The following is a 21425-nucleotide window of genomic DNA, read 5'->3' on the forward strand; positions in this document are numbered from 1 at the left end:
TTCAGGTTGGACCTCCCTGGTCTAGCATCCTCGGGACCTGAGCGGTCCTGAACAACTGAGTTTGCCAAACCAGGGGAGATCGGGCCTCCAGCTCTCCTGGGGCTCCCCTCCTGAGAATATCCCAGCCAGTGTACTGCCCCCACCCCACCTGCTGGGCTCTGCTGCCCCAGTCCACTGGTGGCGCACCTCTCCAGGCTGCCAGCGGGGCTCTGCATCCTCAGCCAGCAGGCGCGGGTTCCAGTCAGCACAGCTCTGTGTCCCTGGCCAGCCGGGCTTCTCTCCAGCTTCTGGGCTCACTTAGACAGGCAGGGCTCTGCACCCCGGCCAGCATAGCCTCACTCTGGCCAGCAGAGCTCCACATCCCCAGCAGGTGGTGCTTCTCTCTGGCCACTGGCATCAACCGGCCGGCAAGGCTCCCTTCTCCCAGCCCACTGGCCTTGAAGGCTGCCAGCTGCTGACAAACTCTGCAGTTGGGGATCTTTGGGTCCAGCAACATCTGTGGTCCTGCCGGGCCGTGGATGTTGCCAGACCAGAGAGTCCTGGCCCCCAGAGGTTCAACCTATGGCACTGAATGATCAATGAATTGAAACTGATTAAATATGCAATTCATTGCCAGAATTTAATATTCAAAATTGTGGCAGTTTTAAGGGATGCTTAGGTCACAGGGCATGTTTTTATTACCTGGCTGAATGAGTGAAACTATTAAGCTACATTGGTACTATACATTAGAGGTGTGACTCCCCTGCCCATGTGTGCGTACTCATACTAGCTCTCTGCAAGGTAGCAGGAGTATGAACAGCATTGTAGCCACAGTACCGTGGATTCCAACAGCATCGGATAAGTTAAGCTGGGCCATGCATGTACCCAAGGCTTTCCTGAGGATTTGTACTTGGCACAGCTCAGCTATACCTCCGCTGCTGCTTGCTGTGCTCGGGCAGCCGCACTGCCTTTTGTCAAGTATTTAGCAGCTTTCAGAAGCTTTAACTGTTTCAGGCTGTCACTATAGCCTGAAAGTGTGTCCCTAGTATTTGCTTGGGCGTGTTGCCAGGACCATTCTTGCACTGTGGTATCAGGGCCTCATGGTGCTGAGTGTTGTACAAACACATAGAAAGAAAGAACTTACCCCACTCAAAGAACTTACCATCCATGAAGACAAGTCAGAGCCAAAGACATACACATATGTACACGTGCACTTGTTATTACTATGGATAGTCATTGGACAATGGGGAGAGCTGGTTGTGTCTCCCAAGTCAGTAGCAGGAGGAAGAGTCTCAGAAGACTCGCTGTCTCTGACATGCAGTAGGAGGGGCCTTCAGGAAGAAGTGACTATTGTCATTTTCTATAATTTAATTCTGAAACAACAGGCCTCTCCCTCTCCTTTCTCCTGATGAATAGCAAGACTGTTGGCAAAAGGTAACTGCTGGCCAAGACAACATTCAGTGTCGGGCCAATCCACCAACCAGCTCTTTTCTGTCATTAAGAAATAATAGCAGCCATTTAACCTTGGAGGTAATGGGCTGGGGAAGGTGTTTGTGTGGGTGTGGGGTTGCAAGACTAGTTGAGTTTATAACTTGAGGTCATGGTACTATGAAGAGGACTGGAAGTGGCTGCAGTAAGGGAATCAATTCATGGTATTACTTTTGCTGAAATAAAAGAATGAGGCAATTAAATGTAAACTTGCCAGTAATGAATTCCTGAAGGAACTGTTACCTCAGGCATTTCCTCCTGTCTGAAGACCTCAGAGCTTCATTCCATTTCATAGGCTAGGTCTTGTTTGTTTTTTACTTGAGCTCAATTGCTTGGCATGAAAATATAACCTAATGGCACTGAAAGTAAGATGATGTTAATGCTTTCTATAGATTCACTGACTCTACATTTGGATCCTGTCACAGGTTGGTTTGTGCTTTAAGAGGAGTTGGGCCCAGCCTTGCCTGAGAGGGTAATAGCTGTGTACCAGCTGCTCCCAATATAGTGATTTAATCAGACCTAGGGATGCCTGCCGTGAAGGGGTCAGTGCAAACTACAAAGAGGCTATGTCTACACTGGCGGGTTCTTCCGCAGAGCATCCACACTGCCCGCCTGCTCTTGCGCAAGAAGATTTACAGTAAAGCGTGGTAAGAGAGGGGTTCTTGCACAAGAGCTACGTTCTTGTCTAACAAGTGTAAGCTCTCTTGCGCAAGAGGGCAGTGTGGACGCGTGGCAGGGGTTTCTTGTGCAAGAAAGCTCTATGGTTAAAATGGCCAACACTACTGCAGTGAGTGGAAGTGCAGCTAATATGTAGTAAGAAGAAATATAGCTGCCTCCCTGCCAGCCTGACACCACCACATCCTGCCACCCCACGAGTTGCTCTGCTGTGAGCCACAGGTGCTGTAAGCAGCTGCTGCCTTTTCCTTATTATTCCTCAATCCTACCATGATAAAGTACATCTACACTCCACAGATGTATCCATGATAAAGGGGACATCTACACTCCACAGCTATTTCGGGATACCAGATCCATTATTTCAAAATATTTTTTGAAATAACAAGCATGCTATTTTGCTATCCCGGTAAACCTCGTTGCATGACGGTTAAGGGATGGCTCGAAATAGTGCGTTATTTCAAAATTTGGTGCTGTGTAGACAGTGCCAAATGACAAAATAAGCTATTTCAAAATAGATTCAAGATAAGATACTCCATTAGCATATCGCTAATTACTCATCTTAAACTTGAAATAAAACACTACGAGCTTTTTTGGCAGAAAATATGCTAACGAGGGACTCATTAGCATGAGTCACAACACCATTAGCATATTTTCTGCCATTTCTTTTTGTGCAAGGGGTTTTTGCACAAAAAGAAGCAGTATGGACGTTTCCTTTTTGTGCAAAAACCCTGTTTTTCACAAGATCCTTATGCCTGTCCCAAAGAGTGCATACTGCTTCTTTTTACACTGCTGAAAAAACTCGTAGTGTAGACGTAGCCTCAGTGAGTACTGTTATCACTTCTGGGGGTGAAGTGTCAGTAGAATGCATGGGGATTCATCCATTTGAAACTTGAAAGTGCAAACCTTGAAGTCCTCACTCAGATTTTTCTTTGGCCAAGTCTCAGACTTCAGTGTGAGCTGACCTGTGGCAAACCTGAGTAAAAACAAAGTTAAAGCTTCCGTCTTTAGTCCCTTTTATTCATTGGGAAGTGAGCAACCAAATAGCTATGTCCCATATGAAAATGTCCTTCTTTATGTTGTAATCTGGAGCCATCAAGTATATTGTCCAAGGCAAACAGGACTATGTACTATATTGTTGCTATTGCTAAGGCTACTAAGATCCTATCCAGTTCTTAGCTCGCTCCCCCCCTCCTTCTGTCTCTCTTTATGGGGATACAGCTGTACTGTCATCCTATTGGTCCCTACTATTCTGCCATTTCTTCCATTTCTTCTTGTATTATCACCAGCCAACTAGTATCTGATCTTTAATGTCCGTTAGCTCCTTCCCTTCATTCATCATATGTATTGTGTGACATCTGTTAAGCATGATTTGATACTTCTGTGACCAAAGCCTATAAGAACAGTTAGGAATGTTTGTTACCATGATCACTAATTTAAAGGTCTCTTGAGTGGCTAGCTGAGAACCTGCCAAAGGAAAACTTTCTATTCATCTTAATTTGAGTCAGAAAGCCCTCTTCATCGTGTTGCTTTATAATCTCATTAAAGACTTCTAAAAAACAGAACTTTTCTAGGCAGCCTTAAAAGACTGCTTCTCTTTGTTAATCTCCATGTTTCAATCGGTGTAAATGTTGCTGCATTATTTATGGAGCTCTGTTTGAGCATATGAACTCCTTTACTTTATCTTCTTCCGATAGCGCACTAATTTCCCGCATGCTGAGTTCTTTTTCTAGTCCTTAAAGCCATGAACAGTCTCTTGTGCTTAAAGTTTGGTTTCTCAGGGGTAGATTCTCAGCTGGTATAGCACTCTTACTTCACCGATAAGTGATCCAGGGCCGACTTATTCATTAAGCACTGCAGTGGCCTGGCATGGCCCTCAGTCCTAGCTGGTCTGGCTGTGGAGAAGACACAATAGGGAAGGGCAGTCAGTCCTCCCTGCACACACTCACACCTGAGGTCATGCCCTCCTGTGTGAGCAGCGCCCACACCAGTCCGCGGCCCAAAGGAGAGGGATGTCCCAGGTGCAAGGTCATGTGTGGCCTGCAGAGCTCGCCTATGTCCCAGGGGCCCCGAGGTGGTCAGAGGACTGTGCTGCTCTCTTTAGCCCTCCCCCCGCACACACACAGGAGGCAAGGGAAGTGTGCAGTCAGAGTGGGATCCCTCATGGGCAGCAGAGGAGCCGTGTGCAGCCTGTCCCTTCCTGGGATGTGCGCACACAGTTGCAGCTTGCTGTGGTGTGTGTGTGTGAGCGACTGCTTCCTTGCACATGCAGGCATGCTTATGTGCTGTGTGCAATGGTCCAGGGCGTGTGTGGGGTCATGCCTGCACCCTTGCAGCTAGCCTGCTTGCAGCTGGCTGCACACCCCCTCCCCGCTGGGGGCAGGACTTCTGTGGCCAGGCATGAGGCTTGCAGCAGGCTCCCAGGCACGTGGTTGCACGTGCAAAGACTGCAGCAGCATATGCTGGCCTAACAGCCTGTGAGACACTGTGTGCCCCCCCCCGCCGTGTGTGTGTGCGTGCGTGTGCACATGCGCGTGCGCACCAATGTACCTGAAGATCCGAGGCGGCCTGGGAGATGTTCAGGCTGGCAGGGACTGGCTCTAGGGACAGAATAATGGTTCTGCTGTCCTGATAGTCATCATCATCCTTCTCCTCCTCCTCCTCCGTCGGGGGCTGGACCTGCACCTCTGGCTCCTCCGCTTCGGGTACAGGCTCCGGAGCCCTGGAGTACAGGCTGCTCCATCCTGGAGTCCACCAGGATGAAGGCGGAAGAGGGTTCCCCTCTCCAGGATGCGGTGGAGTTCCCTATAGTAGGGGTAAGTGTGGGGTCCTGCCCCTGAGCGCCCCCTCCACTCCGCCGCCCTCACATATCCCTGACGGCGCTCCTTCACCTTGGCCCGGACCTGGTCCTCGCTCCGTCAGGAATGTGGCCATGTGGAAGTAGATCTTGGCTCTGCGCCTCTTTGCCCGGGGTTCCTGGAGCAACTCCTCCTTGTCCCACAATTTGAGGAGGGTCATGATTTCTCCAGATGACCAAACTGGGGCACAGCACTTGCTTCCCCTGGGGGGGGGGGGTGGTCCAGGGAGCCCTGTGGGTGCTCCTTGGCAGGGTCAGGGGGGTCTTGGGCACCTGCTTGCCCTGCCATTTTCGCCGACAGAGAGCCACACGGCCAAGGCACCTGCTGTGGGCAAGCTTCCTGCCAGAATGGCTGTGCAGGGTGCCTGCAGTTTTAAGAGGGGCCAGCAGACAGGAACAAGAGAGTTGTGATTGCCTGCTACTGAGCATCCAAGAGGCCACCCGTGTTTTGTCCGGGAGGCCAGTTCTTGTGCAAAAACCCCTCTGGAGAGTCCACAGACCTTTTTGCGCAAGAGCTGTAGCACAAAAAGGAGTTACTCCTCGTGGGGAGAGGAATGACTATAGTGCAAAAAGCCCTCTGTCCTGCCATTTTACTGTAAAAGTTCTTGCACAAAAATGCGCTTGAAGTGTGGATGCTCCACTGGTTTTTGCACAAAAACCTTGTAGCGTAGACATAGCCTCCACGTACAAACACCACCCTTAATTACTGTCAATGTTCTGAATGTGTTGGAAATATATTCAGAACTTGTTTGCAGATGACTCTGCGACTACACTTGCTAGTAACAAAAGAAAAACAAACATTTTTCTTTTCTAGTGTTCAAAGTGCTTTGAGTAACATTAAGCTCTTTAACAGTTCCAGGTTTATTTTTATATATACATATTAAGTAAGGGAAGGGGCTTCTAAGAAATGAACTGCTTCTAATTTGTTCATAGATCTTCCTTCTCACCAATTAAGTCGCTAATTTAGAAAAATGAAAACACCTAACTGTCAGATATTAGAGACAATGGGCACTTGGAGAAGATGGACAACTAAGGATTTACTCCTTCTATTCCGTGCTTCTCAAACTGATACAATGTGGATAGCTTTAGCTCACCAGTCTCATTGATATGTTATCTGCCACATGTGCATGTGGGGGAAAAGAATACCGCTTCCCAAAACACAAGCAATTATCAGATATTATAGTAATGAAAAGATAGTACAGGCCACATCATCAACTGTGTATGATAGCATAGATTCACTGAAGTCAATGGAAACATATTGATGTGCATTGGCCAAGACGTGGCTCTATATTTTCTTTATTTTAGGAATAGTCTAGGAATACATGGTACTTATCGAAGGGAGAATTCCTTCTCTAACACCACAGAAGACTAAATTCCGTTAGATTACGACAGTTCAATATCTGAGCATCTTTAGAGATGACACATGGCTGTAATTACCTGGGCAACAGTACAGTGAAGTAGTAAGGCTAATACTGGCATCCCATTACTTCCAAGCTGGCAAAGTCACATGGTTGATAAGGTCAGAGAAGGACCTGCAAACATGCTCAGATGTGGAGAGCAGATTGTGCTTTGTAGCAGACTGCTGAGCTGGAAAAAAAAGAACTCTTTCAGAACACCTGAATGCAGCAAAATCCCTGAATGACTCTCAAACTCCAATTCAAGGTAACTGTGGAGGGGGGATAAACGGCTTTATCCTCTGGCTTTCCTCCTTATATCCTCATTACTGAAAGTAAGGCTTGCTGAAAGTGCCTTGGCCTGGCATAAGGCTTAATAGAATGTTATTGATTTCAGAATATAAGCAGTTTTAAATTATGTTTAAATCATCCTAGCTCATTTTTACATAATTATTTTATCTTTTCTCACATCCAGCTTCCCTCTGCCCTTGAAAACCCATCCATTGTAATGCAGATGACCTGTGAATCTAGCCACTTCTGGTCAGAGAGAGACCGATTACTACAGATTCTTCAGAATCCCAGGTTACTCCCTGGGAACACTGAGACTGACTGTCTGCCATGAATTTCAGATTTCCCTGTAAAAGTTCTCTGGTAATGTTAAGGGTTAGTTACTGCATGTCTAGAAACAAAAGACACTTACGCAACAAATCTCATCAAATTAAATTCAGATTGATGAAAAACAGCAGGTGCCATCATTACTATGATGGGACTCCTGCAAAAAGGAGATATGAAGGCACATCCCCTCTTCTGAAAAATGGATGTGAACTTTGTGTCCGTCCTTTTTAGACTAATTTTGAATCAGTGAAAGAAATTCAGATGAGAATTCAAATTCTTGGGGAAGTCAAGAAAATGAGCACACACTTCTAGGGAACAAACCTGCTGAACCTCCGAAACATTTCCAAAAGTGAAATATAATGACAGAGAAAGACTGAACAATATTTGCTCAGTACAGGCTCTGACTTTAAAATTCTTACCTGGTTGCAGTTGGAGACACAAAGCATCCTTCAGCTTCAGCCGTAGCTTCTTAAGTTCCTCCTCTTCACTCATCTCCTTCTCATTAAATGGCACTTCTGCTGCGATGGGACTACAAGCTCTGGGCATAATTCCTTGGGGAAGGTTGCTGGCATTTTCAGGTTGTGATTTCCCCTCCCAATCTGTCTGAGGAATCCCTTTCTCTTTTGATTTTTCATGCTCTCTCATTAAGGGATTGCCATTCTGCAGGAGTGTTGACCCCAAAGCGGTGCCTGATGATCCTGGGTTCATTGCTACTGGCTTAGTCTGTGTCTGTGGTAGCTGCCTTTTTTCTGCAGAGGAGCGAGACAGGGACTTCCACTCAGTGCAGCTAGTGGGCATAGGCTTTGCCAAAGCCGAATCTGATCCACTATGAAGTTTTCTTTCCTCCCACGGGTCCTCACTTTTTGGCATCATATTTTGGAGCAATACAAATGAAGACTGGTTTGGTGGCTGTAACATTGCCTAAAATGAACACAACACAGGAAACCTTTTTTTTTACAAAGCCTGATACAAAGGCCATTAAAGAGGGAGGATGGTCTTGTGGTTAAAGAACTGAAATGATATTCAAGAGATCTGGTTTTAGTTCCTTCCCATCAGTGAATCTCCATGACTTAGTTTCCTCACCTCTAAAAAGAGGATAATATTGTTTCCTTTATCTGTTTTGTCTAATTATAGAATCATAGCATCATAGAACCATAGAGCTGGCAGAGACCTCAGCAGGTCATCAAGTCCAGCCCCCTGCCCAAGGCAGGACCAATCCCAACTAAATCAACCCAGCCAGGGCTTTGCCAAGCTGAGACTTAAACTCCTCTAGGGATGGAGACTCCACTACTTCCCTAGGTAACCCATTCCAGTGCTTCACCACCCTCCTAGGGAAATAGTTTTTCCTAATATCCAACCTGGACCCCTCCCACCACAACTTGAGACCATTGCTCCTTGTTCTGCCATCCGTCATTACAGAGAACAGCCTCTCTCCATCCTCTTTGGAACCTCCCTGCAGGAAGATGAAGGCTGCTATCAAGTCCCCCCTCACTCTTCGCTTCTGCAGACTAAACAGACCCAACTCCCTCAGCCTCTCCTCATAAGTCATATGCTCCAGCCCCCTAATTATTTTGGTTGCCCTCTGCTGGACCCTCTCCAATGCGTCCACATCCTTTTTGTAGTGGGGGGCCCAGAACTGGACACAATACTCCAGATGTGGCCTCACCAAAGCCGAATAAAGGGGAATGATGACATCTCTAGATCTGCTGGCAATGCTCCTCCTAATGCACCCTAATATGCCATTAGCCTTCTTGGCTACAAGGGCACACTGTTGACTCATATCCAGCTTCTCATCCAGTGTAACCCCCAGGTCCTTTACTGCAGAACTACTACTTAACTGGTTGGTCCCCATCTTGTAACAATGCTTGGGATTCATCCGTCCCCAGTGCAGGACTCTGCACTTGTCCTTTTTGAACCTCATCAGATTTCTTGTGGCCCAATCCTCCAATTTGTCTAAGTCACTCTGGACCCTATCTCTGCCCTCAAGTGTATCTACCTCTCCCCCCAGCTTAGTATCATCCGCAAACTTGCTAAGGGTGCAATCCATCCCCTCATCCTGGTCATTAATAAAGATATTGAACAAAACCGGTCCTAGAACCGAACCTTGGGGCACTTCGCTAGAAACTGACCGCCATGCTGACAAGGAGTAACGTGACAAGCCTAATTCGAACTACCTACTCCATGCCGCGTGTAGCCGTGGGCACGGAGTCTGCACTAACGGGGATTTAAAAATGGCGGCGCCCAGCAAGATGCAAATGAAGCCCGGGATATTTAAATCCCGGGCTTCGTTTGCAACTTCGAATGACTACATTAACCACCCTAGTTCGAACTAGGGTGGTAGTGTAGACATACCCTCTGTCATCTGACACCACTGAGAACAGCCTCTCCCCATCCTCTTTGGAACCTCCCTTCAAGAAGTGGAAGGCTGCTATCAATCCCCACCCCAACTCTTCTCTTCTGCAGACTAAACAAGCTCACTTGGAAGAGGGGAAAGTAACTGGGAACAGTCAACATGGATTCACCAAGGGCAAGTCATGCCTGACCAGTAACTTTCTATGATAAGGTAACCAGCTCTCTGGATATGGGGAAGGCAGAGGACATGATATATCTTGACTTTAGCAGAGCTTTTCATATGGTCTCCCTCTTGCCAGCAAGTTAAAGAGCTACTGATTGGATAAATGGACTATAAAGTAGATAAAAAGCTGGCCAGATTCTCGGCCTCAGTGGGTAGTGATCAATGGCTCGATGTCTGGTTGTGGTTGGTGTAAATCAAAATGCCCCAAGTGTCAGTTCTGGGTCTGGATTTGTTCAACATCTTTATGACTTGGATGAGGGGATGGATTGCACCTTCAGCAAGTTCACAGATGGCACTAAGTTATTGGGGGCGGGGGAGGAGGTAGAAGTGCTGGAGGGTAAGGATAGGGTCCAGAGTGACCTAGACAAATTGAAGGACTGAGCCAAAATAAATCTAATGAGGCTCACCAAGGACAAGTGCAGAGTCCTGCACTTAGGATGGAAGAATCCCAAGCATTGTTACAGCCTGGGGACCGACTGGCACTGACTGCAGAAAAGAACCTGGGGATTACAGTGGATGAGAAGCTGGATATGAGTCAACAGTGTGCCCTGGTAGCCAAGGCTAATGGCATATTAGGATGCATTAGGAGGAGCATTGCCCGCAGATAGACAGAAGTAACTATTCCCCTTTACTTAGCACTGGTGAGGCCACATCTGGAGTATTGTGTCCAGTTCTGGGGCCCTCATTACAGAAAAGACAGGGATGCACTGGAGAAAGTCCAACAGAGGGCAATGAAAATGATTAGGGGGCTGGAGCACATGACTTATGAAGGGAGTCTGAGGGATTTGGTCTTAATTAGTCTACAGAAGAGAGGAGTGAAGGGGGGGATTTGATTGCAGCTTTCAACTGCTTAAAAGGGGGGTTCCAAAGAGGATGGAGCTAGGTGTTCTCAGTGGTGACAGATGACAGAACGAGGAGCAATGGTCTCTAGTTACAGTGGGGGAGGTCTAGGTTGGATATTAGGAAAAACTATTTTACTTAGAGGGCGGTGAAGCGCTGGAATAGGTTACCTAGAGGGGTAGTATAATTTCCAACCCAGGAGATTTTTAAGTCCTGGCTTGACAAAGCTCTGGCTGGGATGACTTAGTTGGGATTGGTCCTGCTTTTAGCAGGGAGTTGGATTTGATGACCTCCTGAGGTGTCTTCCAACCCCATGAGTCTGTGATCCTCAACTATGAAGACTGATGCAATGAACTGATTGCAATTTCTGCTCAATGGTCTTATTCTCCTGAAGTGCTCCTTTAGCATTGTCCAATGGTTCTACTAGTTGTTCTGCAAACTTCCTGCTTCTAATGTATTTAAATTTGTATGGCTATTATTTTTTGAGTTTTTGACTAGCTGTTCTTCAAATTCTTTTTTGTCCTTCCTAACTAGGATTTAACTTGCACTTTTTAAAGGATTCCTTTTTGTCTCTCAGTGCTTCTTTTACTTAGCTGTGTTCAGTGTATTGTGTCTTATTATATTGTACACAAGTTTCATTTCCCCAATTTTCAATGTCTCTACTTATTGTGATTTCAGTCTCAAGATGCAGTATGGGCACCTCTACACAGCAGAGCTAAAGTTGAATTAAGCTATGCAACTTCAGTTATGACAATGGCATAGCTTAAGTCAAAATAGCTTAATAACGTCAGTTATTCCGAAATAACGCTGCTGTGTAGATGTACATTGTCTTACTGTGCCTGTAAAAGGAGGAAAACATAGTAGCTCAAGATTTAAATTTCAGGAAAATCATTCTAAAAGAATTTAACTATGAAAATCAAATTGTGTGTGTGAGAGCATCCCCCATGCAATGTGTACATGCATATTTGTGTGTGTGTGTATGACTCATGCAAACAAAGTGTATATATATCCAACTATAAGATGAGATGTATTTGCATGGCACATGAACTAATATTTTGAAGTGAGAACATCATTTCAACTATAGAAATCCAGGGTTACTTTAAATGGATCAGAATTAAAATGCTCAGAAAGAAAAAAAGCCAAAATAAGGTATTGATCCACATCCAGGAAAGCCTTTCTTTAATTACCAGACTAGATCTCTAATTCTTATCACTTGACAAGATTGTTCTTTAGACAGAACTGTCCAGTTTTGCTTAAGATGTACTGAGCAATTCTTTTTCAAGACTTTTTTATGGTTAGAATTTCTCTAAGCATGCTCTCACTCATCATCATTATTATTATTTATTTGTAGTGCCTGGAGCCCCATTGTACAGCCTCTAGCACAATAAGCCCCTGATTCACAAACACAGAACAAAAAGAGTCCCTGCTTACAATCTATCTATGTACCTGTATCTATAAGACAAGAGACAACAGGGGAAGTACAAAATAACCATGAGATAATTATGGTGTGCTTGAAAAACAGTGGTCAGAGTATGCCAATAACTAAATTGCTACAATTCTTGATGCATTTGGTCTACCTTTATTTCCAGTCTCATTTGCTGCAGCTCTGCCTGCGTGCTTTCATGGTTTGCTATCAGGACTTGGAGCAATGCTTCTTGTTGGCAGGTTTTGTCATCCTGGGTGTTGTGGAGGAGCAGCATCTTGTCTTTCCATTTGTTTAACTGCTTTCTGAGATACCTGCAGGCAACAGAGAGGGTCCACATTTACTGGATTAAATTACCTTCCATGAAAATTCCCTTAAGAAGGGTATGAGAGAGAACAAGTGTTGCAGCGGGGTTGGTGCAAAAGGGCCATAGCACAGGCATAAGAACCTTTCCATTCCGGGAATACCCCAACGCAGGGGCTAGTATTCCAAGAGCTAAGCTGTTTCCATAGCAAGTGTAGGCACAAGGTACATTCTAGGAAGCCCAAGACATGGGAAGATGGAAAAGGTGCAGCCAGGGTGGTACTGGGCAGTGTTCCCTCTAAGATTTTCCATCCGTGAGCAGAGTGAGTTTTGTTTTGTGCATCGATATTGAGTCATGTGCACTTGTTTGGACGCGCCACCATGGCATCCAAGTTATAAACCTCTCCCGTTCCCCCTCTGCCACAATCTCTCCCATCCTCCCCTCACCCCATCCGCTCTGCTGGTGCCTGCTGCTGCCCCCTGCTGCCTAGGTTTATCGATTAATCTAGTCGACTATTCTCATTTCCCCTCCTTGCTGCCCCTGTATCAGATGTAGCAAAGGAGGAGTAGGAGCCAGTGCTGGGGGAAGCTGACTTAAAAGCTGGTTCCCCCCAGCACCAGCTCTGCGGTGCCACCTGACACCCCCTATCCACCTCCTCCCGCGCTGCTGCCTCTATCAGAGTCAGCGGGGAGGAGGGCACTGGCGAGGCTGCAAAGTGAGCGGCCTCGCCCTCAGGCGCCCGGCAGCCCCAAAAGGTTGGGGACCACTGTTCTACTGTATAAAATCAGGGCTTCTTGCGCAAATACTCTGACGCTCCCACTCAGGGATAAATCTTCTTGCACAAGTGTTCTTGCGCAAGAGGCCAGTGTAGACAGGTAACATCAATTTCTTGGGCAAGAAAGCCCTGATGGCTAAAATGGCCATTGGAGCTTTCTTGTGCAAGAGAGCGTCTACACTGGCACGGATGCTCTTGCGCAAAAGCACATCTTTTGCGCAAAGGCACATGCCAGTATAGATGCTCTCTTGCGCAAATACTTTTAACGGAAAAACTTTTCCGTTAAAAGTATTTGCGCAACATCATGCCAGTGTAGACGCAGCATAGAAGTAATTTCCAACTTGTATTCTGGAAATGGTGGAATATTTTTGCTTGTATTCGTAGTAAATAAAATGGATAATGTTACAGTAGTCTAAAGGAAGACTATTTGTGTGAGATTTTTTTTTTCTTTTCAGGGATGATAGGAGCAGAAATATCTTGCTTGTGTTCATGAACCAATAAAAACAGGTGCATTACTGTGACAATATTTAAAGGGATATAATAAGTGATAATATATATTAATGAAGTTCTTTGGCACAGGCCTTGAGAATGTGAAAACAGAATAAGAGGCCACAATTAACATACACTGCATCTAATTGTATATATTGTGTACATATTACTGATCCATGTAAGGCCAGACTTTTCCCTTGTTTAAACTGGCACAGTTATTTTGACTTACATGGAATTATGCCAATTGATACCAGCAGAAAATTGGCTCATTAAATTGATGTCCACATGGCAGAATTAAGACTCTCTTAGCACTTGCAAGCTGTCTTATTGAACAATGCACATTAGATCTGTATCTCAGCATTTGACAGCTAGAAAAAATATCTGATGGATACACACATTGCACAAGAATAAAAACCCTTCTTGCTTTGTTCTGGCTTGGAGTTGGAAAGGAAGGGTTGTAACTGAGAGGTTATCTGGTTTTAATATTAAAATACTTATCTCCACTAGACTTCAGATTTGTTGTTAACACACCTACCCACCTCTTCTCACTGTGAAGGACTCTGATGGATTCATGAGCTTTTAACAATTCTGCCTTGATAGAGGCTATTGTCTAGAGAAGAAAGAGAAAATTCTGTTTTGAATTTTACCATTGTGCTGCTTAAAATCATATTTACTTTCTAAACCTTGCTGTAATATTTAGGGCATGTCTCAATTTTTGCCTTGAGGTAACTGACTGCCATTAACTTGACATATTGGCACATTTCTAACAGATAATCTGGATACTTATCTATAGCTCATACTTTTCCACCGTGCCTGGAAGCAGATCCTCAGAAACATGTAAGCATCTTAATTTAGAATATACCTGGTGTAACTGATATCTACCTTCTGACAAAACAGGACTTGAGGACTTCCAGTCTGTGTCTTTTCAAGCAGAACTCAAAAACCTGCATGATGTCGGTGTGAAACATGAAAGGAGAATAAAGCTCCTCAGAAAATTCTCAGCCTACAGAGAAACTAAATAAGTCAACTGCCAGCATGACAAGTCTCCAGGGAACCTTGCCAGGTCTTGGAGGGGGCGGGGAGGGAAGTGAGGAGATTGGGGTGGTAGGGACCTTACCTAGCTTCATGCTCCTTTGCAGCAATGGCTACAGCCACGCTGTCCCGGCCGCCCCGGAGGGAGGCCCCACTGCTGGGGCCCACATGGTCCCAGCCCAGCCCCGGCCCTGGAGGCCGCGCTGCTACTGTTGACACAGTCTGGGACTGCCTCATAGGCCCTGCTGCCACTCTGGTCTGGGGCCAGCCCACGTGGTCCGGGGTTGGCCCCAGAGGCCGGAGGTGCCGCTGCTGTGGCCACAAAGCCCTGGACCGCGTGGAGAAGTGGTACCTCTGGTATCCCGAAATAGCCATGCAATGAGATCCAGATTCTCAAATGGATCTAAGAGTTGTGCTCAGTGTTATCTTACTTTTAGGTACATTGCCAATCACAAGAACAACACTGATCTACAAAGCCTGAGTTAGGGGATTAGGCTCCCTACACAAAGAATGGAGCTAGACTGTAATTAACAAACCCAAAAACTAAGGGCACATGTACGCAGAAGGACCAAACTCAAAATAAGCTATGCAACTTGCTTGGCTTAAATCGAAATAGCTCATTTTGACTTTGGGCATGTCTACATAGCACTTATTTCAAAATAGAGCACTCTTCCCCCGACTTCCCTTACAGAAGTCGGAGCCTGTTATTTCAAATGTATTTAAATTGAAATAATGTGCTTGCTGTGTAGACGCGCACCATGTTATTTCAGAATAACTCATGCCCTAAGTGGGGAGCTGCCTAAAGCTAGCCAATGAGATATACTGACAAGAAGGGTGTGTGCAAATGTCTATCTCTGTGGCTGTGTCTAGACTGCAGGGTTTTTTTGAAAAATGTAGCCTTTTTTCGAAAAAACGTCACCTGCGTCTAGACTACAGCCGCGTTCTTTCGAAATTAAATCGAAAGAATGCAGCTTTTCCTTCGACAGCGGTACTCCTCATTTCACGAGGAAGAACGCCTTTTTTTGAAAGTGCTCTTTCAAAAAAAGGCGTTCTTGAATGCAAACAGGGCTTTTTCGAAGGAGCATCCAGACTGCCTGGGTGCTCTCTTTCGAAAAAGCGGCTCACTTTTTCGAAAGAAGAGATTGCAGTCTAGATGCTCTTTTTTGAAAGAAGCTTTTTCGAAAGTATCTTTCGAAAAAGCCTCTTTCGAAAGGCTTGCAGTCTAGACATAGCCTGTGAGAGGGGTGGTGCTTATCTCTTTCTGGAGTGAAGGACTCAAAGTAGTTTTTGCTAATTGCTGGGGAGAGGCTCATAGACCTCTGGTTCAAGTGCCCCCTTCACCTGATAAAGAGAAGGAATCTGCTCTCTCCTTGCTGAACACTCGAATCAGTGGGTACCAGGATATTCTGACATGGGCTCCCTCAATCTCTCCCATTGAAGATGTTCCACTTTGTATAAATGAAGATTAATCAGGCTGGATGAGCTGAATAGGGCCTGACGAGTAGGTCACTGCAGGAGACCTGACATAATGGCCGTATGTGGCAGGAAGAGGCCCAGGGAGGTAGCCACAAAGAGTCTGACAGAGCAGACTATTGCTGCTCATAACCTGGGATACCTGGACAGTCGATTGGGAGGACCTGTGTTTCCTTACCAGCCAGTGGAAGGGTGGCATGAAGCCCCTTGCAAGGGGAATAAGGACTGGAAGCCCTGAGAGAAGGGGTGTGAAGACCTATTGTAAGGACACTGGGACTATAATGTGTTAGTTTGTTTGTTACCTCAAAACAGGGGAAACTAAAATTAACCTGGCCAGAGGCCTCAGTTACAAGATGAAACAGACTATGGCGGGGCTAGAGCAACTGTCAACAGCATCAGCCAAGCTCTACTAGGAGGGTAAGACAATGGCGAGTCAACTCTTCTACAATCACCAATATTGAAATATGGCCAAGTTTTTTAAGGGATGACTCACAAATTTTCAGGTTCCCAGTTTGTTTTCCCCTACATTTTCCTGCCCGCTTCCCCCCCAGGGCTGAAGTTAACTAAGGGAACATCTTAGGTTCAGTATTTAATAGGCAGTCTGAAAGCTGATTGAGAATTGGTCTGGCTCTCCCCACACCTCTTCAATACTCAGCCTGATTTGTTCAAGATGGCTGGCTCTCTTTTTCCCTCACCTGAGCTGATGTCTTGTCCTGTACTGGTGCCCAGTTGTCATTCTCAATGTGCTGCACTGCAGGTGACTTTTCAGCTAAGTGCTTGGGTACCCCTGGGGTTGGTCTGTATGCTGGAGAGGCTAGATAACGATGGGCAGGCTGTGGGGAAATGCAGAGCTCTGCGGAGGGCCTGTACACCAGGAAAGAAAGCAAAACCAGGGAGAGGATGAAATGAGAAGCTCAACAGGAAAACTCCTTTCCCTGCAATCTAAAATCACAAATAAAACTTCTGTTTTGTTGGGAAGGATGAAATTCAGTTTCATTTAAGACCTGTTTGGTGGATATTTACAAACCGAACAGGCCAATTAGGCAGACGAACTCAGAATTATAAAGGGGTGAAGTTCAGCCCTGTGCAACGGGACAGCACATGGTTAAGAGACCTCTTCAGTCTCATTCATGTACTCAGGGCCATCCGGAGGGGAGTGCGGGCCTGGGACAAACCCTCCCAAACAGGCTCCCCCCTCCTTCCACTCCATCCTTTTCCCAATCTCCATCCTTGTCCCTCTGCCCCCTCCCTCGAGCAACGTGGTTTGGGGGATTATGGAAGCCTGGTGTGGTGACAGCAGCAGGGGTCGCCTCCCTGCCTTCCACTCACCAGGCAGGTAGTGGGAGCCTGAGTGGCACAGCAGCTTGCTCTGCTCTGCCATGCCTCCTCCTGGCTTGCTGAGCCTCGCTTCTCCACAGGTGATGGGAACTGGAGCTCTCTGCGGTGGGGCACTCTGCCCCCTGCTCTGCTGAAAAGCCATGTGTCTGGGGGGGGGGGGGAGGGAGATGACACCCGCTGCTGCTGCCTCTGAGCCAGGTCCCTGTGATACCCTGTCCCTCCCAACCATAGGATGGTAGAGGCCAAAAACAATCATAGCTCTAAAGTACTGCAGTGGACTTTCAGGGAGCCAAAGGGAAGCTTTTTCTCATACCTCAATAATTTGAAAAACCATGGGTCATTCAGGAATGGCATTAACAGACTTCGGTCAGCTAGCTGGGTCTAAAGGGCACAGAGTAGCCCCATTGACTTCACTAGGTTATTCACAGTGGGAAGCACTGTCTGGTAGTGAGTATTGCAAAGCTGGGCCCAAGAGTAGGTGTGATAAAATATGGCACAACGAGCTTATGGTAGGAAGGATAGAGGGAGAGAAAACAAAATAAAATTGTGCTTGTTTGTGAATAGTGCTCATAATTTTAATTCCATCTTTATTGTTTATTTAGATGGCTACTAGTAAGGCCCCTAGCACCATCATATTCAAACACCTGTAGAAGGTTGCTGCAAAAAGGTCACTTGCCTTCCAGTTCATTGTTTCACCTGTTCTGCTCCCAAGTATCCCACAGGCTGATGGACGACCACCCCCAGGGCCACTCCCCAAAGGAGGGGATATGGTATAGTGTAACTGACACTCCAAAACTTCATGCTCACTTGTAATATGGTGATGCCTCATGTCCACTTTAGGAAAGCTGCTAATGAGCCACTCCGGTTTGTTTACTTAACGGTTCTGCAGCTACTTTGTGGGCATAGTATTTTTATGTTATGCAAAGACTTATTCAGATGAATGATATTTTTTTTAAAGTATGGAAAGAAGCTTCTTTTCCCATGCCCTTCTATTTTGTAGTCATCGTTTGTGTTTTATGGACTGATCACTGATCCATATTTCATTCATCAAATCAGTCATTTACTTTATAAGCTCAGCTTGTTTTCCAAATTGTTTCTATTTTAGTTCTTTTAGATGGAGGTAGTGAATGTGCTGAAGCTAGGTCTGGTCTCTTTAGATTCACCAGATAACATATATTTATAACAATATAAATACCCTGGGACTGACACACTCACAGTGCCTGAGCATGACGGAGGGAGGAGATTTCCCAGAATATTTCCAGTGTCTGCCTTCTTTGAGCCTCCTTTCTTCTGCAGCGCTCGGGAAGCAGGTTGTTTCTGACAGTGCGAAAAAAGACCTTTGCATTCTCCTTTGCTGACATCTGCTGGAATAACATGCAACAGAGCAGGGAGTGGAATTAAAACAAGCATTGCTCAGAAGTCAGTCAACACAGTCCCAGACACAGCTGAACGATGCTATGTTCTTCCCTCTATCCACTAGAAAGAAAATGTAACTGTAGACTTTTGTGGATGCTGACTAACTTTAGTTGTTCTTCCCTAGTTTGCCTGGGAACTTAAAACCGAACACTCACCCTGATTTTGTTTTGTAGATAGGAATGAACCTACTGCCTCTCCAGTGGTTATTTTAAAGTGTGTGCTTGAAAGACCACAAGGAACCTAGTTGTCCACCCTCCTGCTGTGCAAAGTGGGTGTAAAATGCTGCCATTCTGATCTGGGAGCACTTCATGCTCATTATGCACCTAGTACATCTGTATGGACACTGGGCACATGCAAACAGGAAAAAAAATGCAACCCATGTGCTGTCTGCTCATTCCTTATACTGATTATAAAACTACCACAAGGTGTCACTATAGTAAAGAAAAATAGCACTGACATTTCCCACATACCCCCTGGGGGTTTTGTAAACAATGGGCTATATCAATTTAGTAGCCATTTATCCTGCTTTCACTTGAGCTATTGAGTACTTTCTGAGCCAAGTAAAGTCTGTGCTCAGTTTGGCTTAAAGAGTAAGTGTGCCAACTGCTTTCAAAGGCACCTTATTTTCTAATGACCACACACCTTCAGACCCTAATTCTGCAAGCTGATTTCATAAAAACAAAAACAGCCCTGGGTCAGACCAAAGGTCCATCCAGCCCAGTGTCCTGTCTGCCGACAGTGGCCAAAACCAGATGCCCCAGAGGGAGGGATCACAACAGGTAATCCTCATGTGATCGCTCCCCTGTCACCCACCTCCAGAGAAACAGAGGCTAGCGACCCCATTCCTACCCACCCTGACTAATAGCCATTGATGGACCTAACCTCCATGAATCTATCTAGCTCTTTTTTTGAACCCTGTTAAAGTCCTAGCCCTCACCGCATCCTCTGGCAAGGAGTTCCACAGGTTACCTTTGGCTCATATGGCTTTCGGAGACCACATTGATTTCAGAGGGGCTTAACGTAAGAACATAAGAACGGCCATACTGGGTCAGACCAAAGGTCCATCTAGCCCAGTAGCCTGTCTGCCGACAGTGGCCAGCACCAGGTGCCCCAGAGAGGGTGGATCGAAGACAATGATCAAGCGATTTGTCTCCTGCCATCCCTCTCCAGCCTCTGACAAACAGAGGCCAGGGACACCATTTCTATCCCCTGGCTAATAGCCTTTTATGGACCTAACCTCCATGAAATTATCTAGCTTCTCTTTAAACTCTATTATAGTCCTAGCCTTCACAGCCTCCTCTGGCAAAGAGTTCCACAGGTTGACTACACGCTGCGTGAAGAAGAACTTTCTTTTATTAGTTTTAAACCAGTTACCCATTTACTTCATTTGGTGTCCTCTAGTTCTTCTATTATGGGAACTAATAAATAAGAGGAAGTTACTCACTTCGTGCAGTAACGATGGTTCTTCGAGGTGTGTCCCCGTGGATGCTCCACGTCTGGTGTCGGGCTGGTCCCGGCGCTGCAAATCGGAGCTTGCCAGAGCTGTGTGTGGCCGGACCGCGCGCGCGAGCCGTTTTCGCGCCTTTCATCTGCCGCGCGCGGTCCGGCGCCCGCCAGTTCGTCTCATCACCTATCTGAAAGACAGAAAGACAAGATTCCGAAGCAGGGAGGAGGGCGGGTCATGGAGCACCCACGGGGACACACCTCGAAGAACCATCGTTACTGCACGAAGTGAGTAACTTCCTCTTCTTCTTCGGGTAGTCCCCGTGGGTACTCCACATCTGGTGACTCCAAAGCAGTAATCTCAGTTAGACGTGGGCTTCAGAATCAGGATTCTGAACGCTAGGCAGCACTGCTAAGACTACCGCTGAGTCAGAGGAGAAGTGCTGAACAATTACATAATGCCTTGAAAAGGTGGAAGTAGAAGACCAAGTCACCACCTGGCAGATGTCCCGCAGAGAGACTCCTTTCACGAAAGCTGCAGACGCAGCAACTGCTCGTGTTGAGTGGGCCCTAGGCTGTGATGTGAGCGGCTTTTACAAATAGTATAGCAAGTCGTAATACAAGAGACAACCAGTTTAGAAATATGCTGGGCTGATAAGGGCATGCCCCTAGAAGGCCCTGATGTTGAAATGAAGAGGCGATCCGTCTTACGCAGAGTACGGGTTCTATCTATATAGAATGCCAAGGCTCTACGAACATCCAGCGTATGCAGAAGAGCATCACGCTGAGAGGTATGAGGTTTTGGATAGAAACATGGCAAAATGATTGGTTCATTTATATGAAAATCTGTGCAGACTTTAGGTAGAAAGGCTGGATGAGATCTCAGTATCACTGATTCTGCATTAAAAACTGTATAGGGAGGTGTTGACATCAGTGCGGCTAATTCGCTCACCCTATGTGCCGATGTTATGGCAAGAAGAAAGAGTATCTTCATTGTAAGCATCAACACGGGTACCGTGGCCAATGGTTCAAACAGCGGTCAAGTTAGGACATCAAGCACCAAGTCAAGACTCCATGCAGGTGGCAGAGGCCTACGTGGTGGGTTAAGGTTAGCCAATCCTTTGAGAAATCTAGTCATCATGGGATGGGAAAACACCAACTTGCCTTCAACGGGGTAGTGAAAAGCAGCTATCGCCGCCACATGGACTTTAAGTGATGAGATGGAGAGTCCAGTCAACTGTAGCTGGAGGACATAGTCCAGTAACACATGTAGTGGTGAAACAAGAGGGTCTAGAAGCTTAGGAGCGCACCA

General features: G+C 46.2%; 1 protein-coding gene across 1 annotated transcript in view; it reads right to left on the reverse strand.

The window, feature by feature from the left end:
* Positions 1-5955: 5955 nt before the first annotated feature.
* The window catches only part of DYTN (dystrotelin), a 43986-nt gene continuing 28516 nt past the window's right edge, over positions 5956-21425 (reverse strand). The window contains exons 10-15 of the mRNA XM_075934356.2: positions 18470-18615; positions 16612-16780; positions 13951-14021; positions 11998-12157; positions 7425-7926; positions 5956-6583 (exon numbers count right to left, since the gene is read on the reverse strand). Coding sequence (XP_075790471.2) covers positions 6480-6583; positions 7425-7926; positions 11998-12157; positions 13951-14021; positions 16612-16780; positions 18470-18615 — 1152 coding nt within the window. The 3' untranslated portion in view covers positions 5956-6479. The remainder of the gene's footprint in view (positions 6584-7424; positions 7927-11997; positions 12158-13950; positions 14022-16611; positions 16781-18469; positions 18616-21425) is intronic.

The sequence above is a fragment of the Pelodiscus sinensis genome, chromosome 7, assembly GCF_052426305.1.
Source record: "Pelodiscus sinensis isolate ZL-2025 chromosome 7, ASM5242630v1, whole genome shotgun sequence".
Taxonomy (NCBI): domain Eukaryota; kingdom Metazoa; phylum Chordata; order Testudines; family Trionychidae; genus Pelodiscus; species Pelodiscus sinensis.